Source organism: Azolla caroliniana, unplaced genomic scaffold, assembly GCF_043228905.1.
Source record: "Azolla caroliniana isolate FFs.n. ecotype wild unplaced genomic scaffold, voAzoCaro1.0.p SCAF_832, whole genome shotgun sequence".
Classification (NCBI taxonomy): Eukaryota; Viridiplantae; Streptophyta; class Polypodiopsida; order Salviniales; family Salviniaceae; genus Azolla; species Azolla caroliniana.
In genome coordinates this window covers 1-14,899 of record NW_028231267.1, presented here as the reverse complement: position 1 = coordinate 14,899, position 14,899 = coordinate 1, and the positions used below count along the sequence as shown (strand labels likewise).

General features: G+C 39.5%; 2 protein-coding genes across 4 annotated transcripts; one reads left to right on the top strand and one right to left on the bottom strand.

Moving 5' to 3' along the window:
- Positions 1 to 2,936: 2,936 nt before the first annotated feature.
- LOC147847593 (WEB family protein At5g55860-like) lies at positions 2,937 to 5,809 on the top strand. 3 transcript variants are annotated; one of them, XM_087339011.1, is made up of 2 exons: positions 2,937 to 3,592; positions 3,762 to 5,809. In XM_087339011.1, exons 1-2 carry the CDS (start codon positions 3,368 to 3,370, stop codon positions 5,547 to 5,549), a joined length of 2,013 nt encoding a protein of 670 aa, XP_087195137.1. In that variant the 5' UTR covers positions 2,937 to 3,367; the 3' UTR covers positions 5,550 to 5,809. The 3 variants fall into 3 exon arrangements, with proteins under 3 accessions (XP_087195137.1, XP_087195136.1, XP_087195138.1); XM_087339010.1 differs by having other exon boundaries at positions 3,747 to 5,809; XM_087339012.1 differs by having other exon boundaries at positions 3,469 to 3,592; positions 3,769 to 5,809.
- A 1,823-nt stretch (positions 5,810 to 7,632) lies between these two features.
- Positions 7,633 to 13,183, bottom strand: LOC147847592 (magnesium transporter MRS2-1-like). The gene is made up of 6 exons (XM_087339013.1): positions 13,033 to 13,183; positions 10,820 to 11,478; positions 9,010 to 9,138; positions 8,603 to 8,935; positions 8,480 to 8,527; positions 7,633 to 8,275 (listed from the first exon to the last, which is right to left on the bottom strand). Exons 2-6 carry the CDS (start codon positions 11,435 to 11,437, stop codon positions 8,045 to 8,047), a joined length of 1,359 nt encoding a protein of 452 aa, XP_087195139.1. The 5' UTR covers positions 11,438 to 11,478; positions 13,033 to 13,183; the 3' UTR covers positions 7,633 to 8,044.
- Positions 13,184 to 14,899: the final 1,716 nt, after the last annotated feature.

Here is a 14,899-nt window from a genome sequence, read left to right as displayed (position 1 = left end):
ATGCCCTTTTCTTCGCCTACTCGGATGCCTGCGGAGGCTGAGTAGTGGATGGCCTCAACATGCCGCGCCGTAGCTTCTTCCATTATCCTCTTCATCCCCTTGCGGCCGGTGTTCAGCTCAAGGGGTTTCCAGGTCTCACAAGCATGTACCCAGCCATTCCACAGGTACATGACATTGTTCTTGAGTTCGTCGATAAAATCAGCGCAGTTTTTCCGAACGTGGCCGATAGCGTCACACCACATGCATCCTTGGCCTATCGATGGGCACCGATCACGCGGTTGGTCGCGGCCTTTCCTCCGGGTCTGAGCAATCTGGAGGTCTCGTACCATCTTCATTAGCTCCTCCAAAGTTGCACCCCTGGATGGCCCCTTGACCACGTTGGTCGAAGTTGCACCCGATTCGAGCCACCTTCTTGTTTCTTCCGACCGAGTCAGAATCGGTTCATCCGACTTCCTCCTAGTAGTCGAGCCGGCCGACAACGAACCCGCGTCATTCCATTCTCGTTGTTGTCAAAACGCCCGCATACTCTTTTGACCACGGTCCAATCATCTGTGAGCCCATTGTTCGTCTCCAAGAGGAGAGCCACCTTCTCCCGATCTAGCGCGTCGATGGACTTGATGAATAGTAGGACATTGTTCGTATCGAGCACAGTTCGGTCCAACGTCGAGAGCCGAGCGAATCATTTTTCGAACTACTAGAGGAGCACCAATGTATTCCTCCCCTTTCTGGGGCTCTTGACCCACTCCATGAACTCTCGCTTCGACAACCAGAGTGAGTTGTCGAAACCATATCTTTCAAGGAGCCGTCCCTCGAACTCCGTCCAATTCCGACTGTCGGCTTGGACCTCGAGCACTTCTGCGTGAATGCTCGGCGTTACGACTCGAGGGAATCCGAACAGTCGTCTGTCCTTCGGGATGTCCCTCATTATCATCTTGGCCCGGTAGGCCTCCAAATAGCTTGTCACGTCCTTCCCATTAAATCATCCTATCGTGCCAACTATCGTTTCTATGGCCCTGGCGAGGCCACTTATACTCTCTCGCGCATTTACTATATGGTTGACGGCCACCGCCATCGCCTTTGCAAGTTCGCTTCCTCATTTCGAACTCCTTTGCCGCCCCCTTTCACGTCGGGTTTACCAAATATGTTGCGGATTTCCACGTGGATGTGCTGAAACGAAGCGGGACCACTGGGGTCTCGGACCACGGAGTTGGTGAGGGAAGAAGGATTATCTGGATTGGTTTCCGAATAACTTCGCCGGATCGTGACCCGAACACGTATCCAGTTTGGACCAGTCTCCCGATGCCGAAGGAAGAGCACACAGGCTCTGACGCATTCTTAGTTCCAGAGTTGCACTTGATAGCAAACAAGGAGCTCATGGCTCACACACTCAGGTACACACATGTAAGAGAGAGGGAACAAAGATGAGACCATGGGCAAAGACAGAAACCCTGAGAACAACGAGGTAGTCTATTAATTTTTAATAAGAGAATTACAACCGGACTCGGCTGGTAACAGAGCTTCGAGCTCCCCGCAATCACACATAGATGTTAGTGAGCCTCCGATCGGGAACACAAGGGCTACCAACGTGAAGAAGAGGCCTCACAACACAACGACAGAAAACAGAAAACAGAGAATAGAAATCTGTAGAGCTCGATCCGGCAACATTTCATTCTCCCCAATCGTGGATCCCAAAACAGTTCAAATCCTCCCCTTTTTATAGTACAAAAGGGAGGTCGTTACATCATACATCAAGACAGCCGATTCTCCTGCGATTCTCTCCTCGTTTTCCTCCCTACACACGTTTCATTCCCCCTCTTTATGTGAGACATTAAAGTAACCACCTGAATCATATTGCCTACTACTTATTAGTCCTACATATTTACTATTTTTATGTACATTGAAGGCCTTGTTCATGTGCCTCCTTCCACACCCCCGTTTACACGCATCTGATCCCTTTTCTTCCTATGGCTAGGATCCTTCACGACAACGGTTCGATTTCAAGGCAAAGAAACCAAACCAAATTATTTATATAAAACAAAAACCAAATCAAACCGTTTATGAACTCTCAAGTATTTAAACCAAACCATTTAAGAAAAAGTAAACCAAACTATTTAAACCCAAACCGTTTAGGGAAAAGTTGAAACCAAATCTAACCATTTAATAAAAAATTTAAATCTAACCATATAAGTCAAACTAATTTTAAGTTAAATTTATTAAATCAATAAAAAAAACCATTAATTAAACTATTGAGGTTAAAAGAAAAGTTAACTAAAAACCTATAAACCCAAGTTTTAGAACCAAAACCGAACCATTTATCGAAAATCCAAACCATTAATATTTTTGGGAACCAATAAACCATTAAACCATGGCTTAACGGTTCGGTTCGGTTTGAGCCGAAATCGTGCCCATTGCTATATGTGGGAACATTGTGAAGCAAGCTTGTATGAGAAATTATGTGGAGATGGGTGAGGCTGGCCCTTGAGGGATAACTCGAAGGAATCACTGACAACATCATCGAAGAAGAAGAGGAGAGAGAATCGCCTGAAAGGAGCAGAACCAAAGAACCAAATGACAGAATCGAAGAAAATGGTGCGAGAATCACCCGCCGAAACAAAGGAATGATTTGCGACGAAGTCGAAGAAAATGACGCGAGGATCACCCGCCCGAAGAAATGACCCTCCATTAAAATCATGCAGCGAGGATCACACCACCACCACCACCCAACAAGGCATATTGGCAAGAGGTATGAGAGGAAGAACAAGCTTTCCTTCATTCTCTCTCTCTCTCTCTCTCTCTCTCTCTCTCTCTCTCTCTCTCTCTCTCCATCCCAATCACTTCACTTCCTTTCCTTAACCTTTGCCATCACTCCTCCCCACTCTGAAGTTACCACATTTCTTGCTCTCTTACCTCTCTGTATTCTAATCCCTCTTCCTTCTAAATGCATAAAGAAACTGCCATTACTCTGTTTTTCTCTGTAATTTACTCTGTTCTCTTCGTCAAAATTTGCTCCCATGTCCTCTATAGAAAACAAGTCATCCAGATAAATTCAAGAGCCAAAAATAAAAAAATATCAGGTTTGTCTAATCTCTCTGAGCTTCTTCTTTACTGCCCAACAATTGCATCATATATGCGTGTTTGTGTGTTTTTATATAACGTGTTATACACAGCATTTACATTATATATGAATGTGCATTTATGCGTACCTATATACATACATATGTATGTATTCGATAAAGTTTATGTGACATGCAATCATAAGGTTTGTGTGACATCTATTATCACACATAAAGTTTATATGACCTTTTATCATAAAGTATATATGCATTGCATATCATAAGGTTTGTGTGACATCTTTTGTAAGGTTTATATGGTATTGCTAATGACCAGATCTTCATTGTATGATCTATATCATAGCAGCTTCTTTTTTTGCACATATAATGCCTTGTTTTATGATGTTGCAGGTTTAGTAAGTCAATTCACAATGGAAGAACATAGAGTGGAAATTGATACAAGTTTGCCTTTCAAATCCGTCAGAGCAGCTGTGCACTTGTTTGATGATAAGAAAGATGTGAAGAAATTCAAATTACCTGAGGTAAACATCTTGTTTTCTTTTTGTGATTAATATGTTTGAATTAACGTATACCACTTAAGAAAGACTCAAATTACAAACTACGAGCTTATAACACCTTTTTCTGAATATAAGAAAAAATACTCATGAAAATTTCGTTCTCGTGAAAATAATGTAGAAGCATGCTATAAAGGAAACAGAGTTACAAGTACTTAGAAAAGAGCTAGCCAATGCAGAGGAACGATTGAGAAAAGCCGAAAATGCCAAAGAAAAGGCTTTTGCCGATATGAACGACCCCAAGAAACTTCTAGAAATTTTGATGGATAAAGGAATGATGTTGCTCCCCCAAGAAGGAGAAGTTTCACATGCAAAAGGAAGCACAAATGTGACAAAACAAAGCAACCTCCCAAATGATGAGATAAAACATGTTGTGTGGGAGGTTCAACTCAAAGTGGCACGAGAACAACACATGACAGCTGTATCGCAACTAGAATCTGTGAAAGAAGAGTTACAGAATGTCCGAAGAGAGCTTGGCGATTCAATTATTGAGAGAGAAAATGCTCTTAGACAAGCCGAAGAGGCGTTTATATCGGCTGAGATAAATGCGAAAAGAGTTGAAGAATTGCATCGCGAGATGTCGGGCACTAAGGAATCCTTAAGATTAGTAAAAATGGCTTGTATTGAAGCTAATAAAGAAAGAGCTGCAGCTCTTATTGCAGCCCAAAATGGAGGAAATGAATCTCATCATCATCAAAACTCACACAACGTGGCTCTCCAAGAGCTTACAGATAAGCTTTTTGTTATGAACGAGGAGGTTATCTGCTTAAAACAAGAACTATCAATGATCAAAGTACAAGAGGATATATTGGCAAAGAAATTCTCCGAAGCACTTTCCGATCTCGAGAATACCAAATCAGAGCTCAAGAAAGCATTGGCAATTGATGCTTTTTTGCATGCAAAGGTGGAATCTATGACAAAAGAAATGGTCAACATTGAAGAGAGTGAGATGAGTGCAAAAAGGTGCATTTCGGCGCTCAAGACTGAGTTGGTGAGAACAAAGTCTGAGCTAAGCTTAGCCCTCTTGGCTGAGGCTAGAGCGAACGAAGCTTTTTCAAGCCTTTCATTGGCTTTGAAAAATATTAGAGCTGAAGCCGAAGAGGCAAAGAAGAGTGCAAAAGGGGAAAAAGAGGAGGCAGAGAAAGCGAGGGCCGATGCTGAAAAAGCTAAAACAATGGCAGCATATGTTGGACTCGAACTCGAGTTTGCCTTTAAAGCAGCCGAGGAAGCTAAGGAGGCCCAGAAGATGTCCACTAAGAGATATGAAGATCTACCACAAAAAGTGAGCACAACAACAGCTTCCAGTATCAGTGATGATACACAAGGAGAGGAATGTATCACCATATCTCAAGAAGAGTATGAGAGATTGAAGAAGGAAACCCAAAATGCCGAAAAGATCGCAAACTTGAGGGTAGCTGCAGTCACAGCACAAATAGAAGCCATGGAGATTGGTGAGCTAGAATTGCAACAAAAACTTATAACATTAAATGATGAGATCACAACGATGAAGACGAACATGAATGAAGCTATACAAAGAGCCAAGATGGCAGAAGCAGCAAAATTAGCAGTTGAAGGAGAAATGAGGAAATGGAGAGAGAAACAAGCACTTGCTAGAAAAGAAGTAAATCATCAAAAGGAAGAACAATTCGAGAATAGGAGAGATTTCCAAGCTAATAAGTTAGTGGATCGAAGTGAAATCTTGTCACTATCACTACGAAAATCTGGGGAGTCACTGGCTCACATGTTGAGCATGAAAATGCCCCCATTTCTTGATGATGATGATGACTGTGATGATGAAACAAGCACATTATCAGAAATTCCATCAGTGCATAGTCGAAAGAAGAAAAAGAAAATCTTACCTTCCTTCAACTTATTCGTGGGAAGGAAAACACAACACTCACCAGTAAGGCTAGTTGAGACATAGCCTTCTCTGAGCCTAAACCAATGAAGAAGCTCCCTTTTGTACTATTACATGAAATTAAGACTTGACCTTGTATTACGATGGAATGGCAAACCTCAAAACACTAGCCTTCACCAAACTCCATCTTTTCTCTTATTGTACAAATTCTTAGGGATTGACCGTGTACTATGGTGGAATTTCACATTTCAAACAATAGGCTTCATTGTGTGACAAAAAGCACATTATGTATGTGGTTTTATGCAACTATTGAAGCAAAATATAAACAAGCACATGCTCTTAAAGCATTAAATTTAAAGGCATCTACTGGCACGGCCGATTGGCAGTGTTTAAGTTTTAAGGTTCTTGTCTTACAACACATTTTAGAAATGCATTTGTTTATAAATGGGAAACATCATGAAAGGGAGCTGAAACTTCACACAATATTCCACATGCTATGCTAGAAACATTCCAAAAGTTTGGTGTATATGTGCCTCCATATGTGATGAAACACTCATGCATACATATATGTATGAGCCTTCATGACATGGAAAAAGTGCAGCCTATGCAGTTCTCACTCAGTTGGTAATTAACTCTAATGGAGACTAGAAGGTCATTCTCCAGTGGCATTCAGTGGCATCTCGTAAAGTAGTGCATTGCTGAGATTAAACCTGAGTGCATTGGTGACTAGCCCATGCTGATGATAAAGTATTACTAGCCTAGGGGTCCAATGTGTTAGTGATCTCAGAGTTGCATTGACATTCATGGAATGCATAAGTAATAAGAATGATATAGTTTGTCTAAGGGGTAATGAATGAGCCACAATTTGCACGACAAGCAATTGTTAATGGTTATGAGGTTATGGTATGTGGGGGGATTAAGATCCTCAGTTGAAAAAACCTAATTCTGAAATAAGTTATAAATCTCCATGAGCATGTTATAATTATTTAAACCAACATCGTTCAATCCAACATTCATCTCATGGAAAAATCCTTTTATTTACTGGTTTTTTTTAATTATATTGTTGGACAGTAAAAACTGTGTCGGATCCTAACTATTTCAAAAGGACTTGCAAAATAATTTCTATCTTGGAAATGATTCAACAAGAGAGACATCTTGTTAGTCAACCATTTAAGGCTAAAATCTAGTCATCTATGCAACATAAAACCTCAAAATTTCATTAAGATCCATGATAATAAACTTAAGGGAAAAGTACCAGGATACCCCTAGAAGTTCGTCTATTTACCAGAATGCCCCTGGAAGTTCCAAATTTACTGAACTACCCCTATGTCCAAAAAAATACACATTATAAAGTAATTATACACTCAAATCTACGAGCCCTATTTACCAGAATACCCTTCAAACACAAATTTCTTTACTTAAGAGATTCTTTGGGTCCTTTGTACTTACTTTATAAACATATACATATGCAAATACACATATAAACACACATTCACATACACTTGCACATGCACATGCACATCCACACGCATATGCATATGCATACGCATACACATATAAACCCAATACCCATACCTATACACATACACATACACATATACACATATAAACCCATACCCATACCTATACACATACGCATACACATGTTTCTTTACTTAAGAGATTCTTTGGGTTCTTTGTACTTACTTTATATGTATGTGTATGTGTATGTGTATGCGTTTTTTGGACATAGGAGTAGTTTGGAACTTCCAGGGGCATTCTGGTAAATAGACGAACTTCCAAGGGTATCTTGGTACTTTTCCCTAAACTTAATGCTGAGGTGGCCTAACTATTGATAACCATTCTTGAGATGTAATAAAGAATCGTATATTAAACATCTTCAAAACATTTTTATTTGAGATTAAACAGAAAATATCTTATGTTTATGATCTCCAAGATAAAAGTGATGTTCTGCGTAAAGATAAAAGTACAGTGTAAGCATTGACTACAACCATTAATATTACCTAATTGAGTTCTGGGTAAAGAATATTTCATATTCATTTCCTCCAAGGCACGAGCCAAATGAGTTACAGGATTAAACTCTAGAAATAAACAATGATCCATGAAAAACTAATCAATGCAAAAGATATGCCATTAGAAAAAAGATAGCTATTCAAACATCCCTGAGACAAATCAATCCATTTCAACATAGTAGTCATCATATTACATTGTGCCCGTTTTGAAACAATGTTCTTTGTTTCTTCTGGAGGATGTATGTAGGTGGCCATTCAAATTATTCATGAAATTAAGGAGTATGAATGGACGTTTTCTCACCTCGAAATGCATGCAATTTGGTGGGAGGAACGAAAAAGGGGGTATCAATGAAAAAGGAAGTTTTAAAAGAATTACTTGGGATGGCTGAATCAAATGGCTCTATAAATGACTCGATTATAGGGGTAGTTCGGGGTTTATTGCTCATCATTATTCTTTCTTGAGGAGACTCCTAGCTTGATCACCTGCTAGAATTCTCGATATGCTTGGAAGGCACAGATTTGAATTCTTCTAGCAACCAAAATCTTGATCTACAATGTCATTAGACCCCGTCTCCTAAAATACAACATGAAGGAAGCAAATACTAGAAGCCCAGCAATCGCAGTAATTATGAGAACCCACTTGAAGGCTTGTGGTTCTTCAAAGAGTTCAATTGGAATATTCATTCCAAAAATTCCTGCCACAACTCCAAAAATTGCAACCACAAAAGTCGCCATTGTCAAAATTAGTTCAAACTGGATAAGTTGGTTTCGAACATTATCCTGTCAACAAGAAGAACAATGGCACCTCAGCTAATCTCGGACTTCACCATAACTAGGAACACTTAGATCAACATTAAATTACTGTCAGACAAGAAGCGCGTCACTTGGATAATCTCAAAAAATAAAGAGGTGTTTCATAAATGCATTACAAATATACCCTTTTAAATCTTCAATTTCATGAACATGAAGTACAAAGACACATACCAGCTGTATATTGATCAAGTCCTCTGTATCGTCGATATATTCTTTTAGCTGCAATACAATAGAAAATTGGATTAAATTCACAGAACATAAATAATATGCGTATAGGAATCACAATCCACGTACAGAAGTAAGTTTATTGAGGATTGCATCTATGACAACAAAGTAAGCCTCTAAGAGCATCTCCAACTCTTGAATGTCACTGCCGTCATCAGAAACTCTTGAGCTGCTATGTCGACTGGCTGCCATGCTAAGATTTTTATCCATTTTTCGAGACTCTGGAAGCGAGCAAACAGGAGAGACGGGAGCTGACATAGAGCCACCACCTCCGAGTCCAGCATTAAATGTACCAGCTTGTTCTTTATAAAAGTAATTCTCCAGTCTCTCCTTCTTCACAGTCAGATACATTTCAGCCATGTCCCCATCGTCATCCATAAGTTGTTCTATTTCATCTCTAACCTGTGGGATAAATCGAAGTTAGCATATAAGCTTATATATAATAGTAATTTGTTTAAACACCCAAAATCAAACACCTTTTGAACACGGCGAGTCAAAGCAAGCAGCCTACTCTTCAGTCTTCTTACACGCTCCAGATTCAATGTGCTGATCTTTGAAGTAAGCTCATCTACGGCTGGATATGCATCCGCCTCCAATTCTGTAGCCTATTTGACGAACCATATCAGTTTCTCTCACAAATATCAGGTTAATCATGCAAAGTAAAATCAATGAATCTTCTGAATCACAGATTTTAGCATATACAAAACATTTACTCCTTATATTGCTTTTTTACTATCTAAGGATAGGTTGTCACTTCTCTTTGGTGAGCAGTTTGGGTGGTTCCTAAAACGAATGATGAAAATTATTTTACCTAGAGTGGCTACCAGTAAATATGTATAAAATAGTACTTCCATGAATTCAACTGACTGTAAAGTAGTTTTTTGAAGTTATGTTCTGTTTTTAGCAAAACATAGCTGGATTTTTCTAGACCTCTTCAGTTGAAAGCTTTTACTCCTTCATACCCTCAAGTATATGTGGTTTGATTTTGTCAGGTAATTCCTTCTCATATTAAGTCATCAATGTCAAAGAGATCTTGCATGCGAAGAAGGAATGAGTGCGATGAAGAAGGAATAGGTGCAACCAAGTGCAAGGAATAGGTGAAGAGATGGACCCCATGTGGACAGTCAAACAAACACCTTCAATGATGAAATGCAGAAAGGCAATGAGATACGAAAAATTACTGAGCAAGATCCAACATCAACTGGACCTGGAGCAATGAGATCTGAAAGCTCAACCTATAGAGATGAACCCAGGATCAGACTTGGTTAGCTGTTCTGAAAGAAATAGGCGTTATGCTACCAACCGGAAATCATATTAATTGGTAATGTTTCGATCGAAATCCAACTTCTACTCCTAGTGGATCAGATGGATTTTGATTAGTTTCTACAGAGCGAAAGATAGAAAACAGCATCAATACAGAGAAGACGAGAATGTGAAATCATATCTGATCTCACAGTATAGCCGTCTCACTAAAATTACATAAACCTACATAAATTAGTGCAGTAATGATAATAGCACCAATAGATACTTTGTACAGAACTATATCTGTTTAAAACAAATCAAATGCTATTAATCCAGCTAGTAGGCCTGGAACATGAGAAAATAGTTGTTGATTCTGTTATTGGAGGGCTCCAAGATTCGGAGCAGCTTTCTTTCTAGATTTCAAGATTCAGAAAAAAATATTTTATTTCCCATGTGGAGGGTTTAAAATATATTGCAATTCGCATGTTCTGCAGATGTCCTACCCATCCATCTTTTATTGGCATTATTTCCTAAATAATTCTTGGATGAGTGATATGCAGCAACTAAGACATAATAAATGTATGTATGAATCTGTTTTATGCATATTACACTCATGTACATACATACATGCATATGTATACGGCATATATATATATGGCTCAGATGCATGCGTGTGTATATATGCATCTATGCATCACTATAATGGCCTCCAATATATATTTATTTATATGAAGGAGTTGTGTATCTTTGGTGCCTATCTTGTTGTGCTTCTATTTGGCAGTAAACTTTCACAAAAACTTTATCATATCTTCTAATAGGATAATACACCTTAGTTTAATTTATTGTTTTGTATGCTTCAACAGAATATGAAAAGAAAATTAATACAACAAAGCACATTCAACATTTCAAAGTGTATGCTGCAATCAAATACAAAAAGTGAACAAGCATGAAATACACTCAAAAAAGGAATCCTCGTTTGAATCTGAAAATTTATTTGTAGATATTCTATATCACATTTCGAGTTTATCTGTGAGCATGGCTTACCTGAGTATCCAGAAAAGTGCACGCTGCTTCCAACGCAACTTCCATAGCAAGAAATTCAAATGGCATGTAATCCCCAGATGATCCTCTGGATTCACCTATCATTTGTCGATCATGACCTGATGTCATAGCATTGTATATCACTACACTGTTCTCCCTTCTTTCTCCCAACAAAACGTCGACAGGAGCTCCTAATGATGGCCCACCCAAAAATTTGTTCTTCACTGCCAACCTCTTTTGAAGCTCGGCGACATACTGTAGCACATAGCTGTCAAGAGAATTGAGAAGCAAGACCTCATCTGCTGTTATTATGCACCTGATTTGCTCTAAATTTACAACAATCGCTTTCTCTCTGCCTAGAATTGTTGATGGATATACAAAGAGAGGATCAAGAAGCCGAAGGTCACGGGCTGGAAGATCGCATCGTCTCATAATCTTTAACTTGTCAACCTCCATAACTTGTGAATTCCCTTCTTTGTCAATCTTGATCCAGGAACGCACACCCTGCCCTCTCTTTTTCAGACTTGATAGATCCATCCCTTGAAAAATTGACCGTGAGGGCCGATTTTGCTCTTGCACTGCAGGACGTGGAGGTAACAAACTTGTTTTGTGGTCTGCCATTCCTGTGCTTAAACAGTAGGTACAATGAATCCTTTTAATGCCTGAACAGAAATGGTGAACTTGGTTATACCATGTGAGAATTTAATAATATGAGTGTCAAAATAATATATATTATGGGGCCCAATACTGAGTTTCTTTAATTTCTTTTAAGTTTATAACTAGTGCTGACAGAAACAAATTGGTCCAATCACCATGGTGACTGTGCTCCCTGATCATTGGCAACATTGTTTTCATGCATCACAGCAACAGAATCCTATAAACAGTTCACTACTCTCTGAAAATGAACGGATGGCTTTCTAGATGACATACGGAAGAAACCTCAAGCTTCTGCAGGGTTATCAGAAACAAAGAACTGGTCCTATGACTTTGCAATGATGTCTGAGACCCTTCATTTGACAATTAGTAGCAAAAAACTGAATACAGAAAGCATTTGCAAGGTCTCAGTACATAGGAACTAAATCATCATTTCTCTAATCTCAGCAGAAATTAAATGAGTGATGGATGGCATGTCACATATGTAGGAAATGTGAGCTAGAAAAAACAAGGAACTGAATTTTATGACTTTGCAAATTGCAGCAATTTGCAATACTACAAAACCTACACAAATAGCATACACTGATAAGAAGAGATAGCATATGATGGAAGGACATGGACTAAACCAGTGTTCCCTAATATCACCAATGGAAATGATGACCTTCTTGGATGACAGAGAGAGGGATTGCAAGGCCTTCTGAATAAATCAAAATATTCTTAGAGCATCGTCTTTGGCCTTCTGGATAAGTCAATGATTAGCAAACGGCGAAGGCAATCATATACATGGGAATGAATTGCACAAACAAAAAACCCATGAACTAAAATGTGTTCTCTAAGCTCAGCAAATCAGCCTTCTGGATTAGCAAGATTAATCATTTTTCTCTGAGAATGAACTATTGCCAATTGTAGGACAGAAAGACCAGGACACACAACAATCTTTACAAAAGGCAAGAAAGAGTTGACTTTGCAGAAAATCTTGCAATCTACAAGGTCACTTCTGGATGATCTAATGCCATTTAGAGTCTAGACTACACAAGTGGACATAGTGTGCACTGCGATCTTCACGCAAAGCAGGAAAGTATATGACTCTACAGCAATTCACAGCCTTACTTACCAATCTACACGGCATATATGAAGCAGAGCAAAAACTAATGCAAGACCCATAAGTACTTGTACGTCTGTGTTCCTATTTTGCTCCGAGGTATGTTTCCTTCCTTCTATATTCAAAAATGTATTTCCTTCAATTAGAGGCATTTCCTGATTACAATGTGAGAACCGTTTCCTTTTTCGATTGCAAATCGTATGTATTCTTCAATATTTGAAGATCAAACATTGTGAGGGCTGTTTTCGTCTATATTCTCAGATCTTTTGCCCTCTACAGTCAGGAGCTTGTTCCAGACTATATTCTAAATTCCGTTTCCCTCTGTATTAACTCAGAACCATTTCCTTCTAAATCCCGTTTCCGAGAGCCGTTTCTTCATCAGCCCGTTTCCTGCTTACATTCTGATGCAGCTTACAGAAGAATAAGATGAGATAAAGAGTAAGCGGCAGAGCAACCATACCTTGGGAACGCAGAAGCGAAACGCATAGCCTGATGAAGAATAGAATAGGCCCAGCCTTCTGCTCACAGTAGTACAAACGGTGTGGGCGGAGAGAATCAACGCAGAGGGCATAAAGGGAGCAGCGAGACACTGCAAGACAGAAGAAGCGATGAAGAGGAGGAGGAGGGGTGGGGGGCAGGCGTAGGTATGGAGAAGGAGAAGGAGAAGGAAGAGAGAGAGAGGGGGAACCTTCTGCATGATCTGGCTGAAAGAGGAGGCTCTTCTTCTGCTGCTGCTGCTGATGGCGATGGCGATGGTGGGAAAGGGCGAGCTTTGCGGTTTCTCTGATCCGCAGGCTATGGAGTCTGTCATCCAAAACCCCTGCGCCTCCCCTGCCTCTCTCTACCCTCCCCTGTTTTAGCCATGGCCCACCACATACATACATACATACATACATACATAACATACATACATACATACATATACATACCCACATACATACATACATACATATGCATACCCACATACATACATACATACATACATATGCATACCCACATACATACATACATACATATGCATACCCACATACATACATACATATACATACCCACATACATACATACATATTCATAGTACATACCCACATACATACATACATACATACACATACACATACATACATACATATACATACCCACATACATACATACATACATATACATACCCACATACATACTACATACACATACACATACATACATACATATACATACCCCCACATACATACATACATACACACACACATACATACACACATCTACATATACATATACATACATACACACTACAATTTTCAGCTCATGCCATCAAATGTGTGCTGTGATGTGCATGATCTGTGCCACACCGTTTGTGGTACATGTTGACTATATGATTAGATCCTTTTGTGAACAATGGAATGCGCTTTTACTGTCTTCCGTCTCTCCGTATCTAGCGATCATATGAATCAAATTTGAGCATGTATTTCAACACAATATGATACCGTCAATTGGCCAATACATGAAATGAGAAGAGATCCATAAGTGGCATCTATTTTAGTACCATATGATACAGGCATTGGGTAAAACTCCGGTCAACCATATGATAAGTAGGTTCATTAGGTGAATCTCGGCCATCCATTCATATACACTACAAAACTTTATGATATACAAAATGTATCAAATAGTATATTCATATACAAAATGGGCCAATTACAAAAATGGTTGATTCATATAAAAAGGAAATTGGAGGACGAGATGGAGGAACAGGGAAGAGAGAGAGTGTAGCAGAGAGCCACCTCAACGACACAACAGGGGAACTCTAAAGAAGCATCCCCGCCAACAGAATCTAAGGAGAGGCCTCTACCGATCGTATTCTCGAGAGAAGAAGAGGTTGAATTCAAATCAGAGATTCAACGTCTAACTCAACTCTCCGTGATCTGTAGAGTGGTGGGAGCTTGGCCGAATAGAGGTGAGTGCAAAGATTTGTTACAAGCATTTATGCATGGATTAATTGGTAGGATAATAGATGTCCAATTTATGGGACGAGGATTTTATCATGTGGAATTGGATACAATCGAATCAGTGGGCATAATGTTGGAACATAGTCCTCTTGATGTAAGAGGTGCCCGTGCATTTCTGATGCCTTGGAAACAAGGTTTTAATCCTATGGAGGCAATACGGAAAGGAGATCGGATATTTCCATTAACGATTGTCTTCCCGGGATTATGAAAGGAGTATTTACCAATGCTTGGAGCAATAGCTTCGAGGATCGGAATAGTAGTGAGAGTCCAAGAAAGTATGGCTATGCGATTAACTAAAATGTCGGGATTTCCGTCAGCCTGAATCTT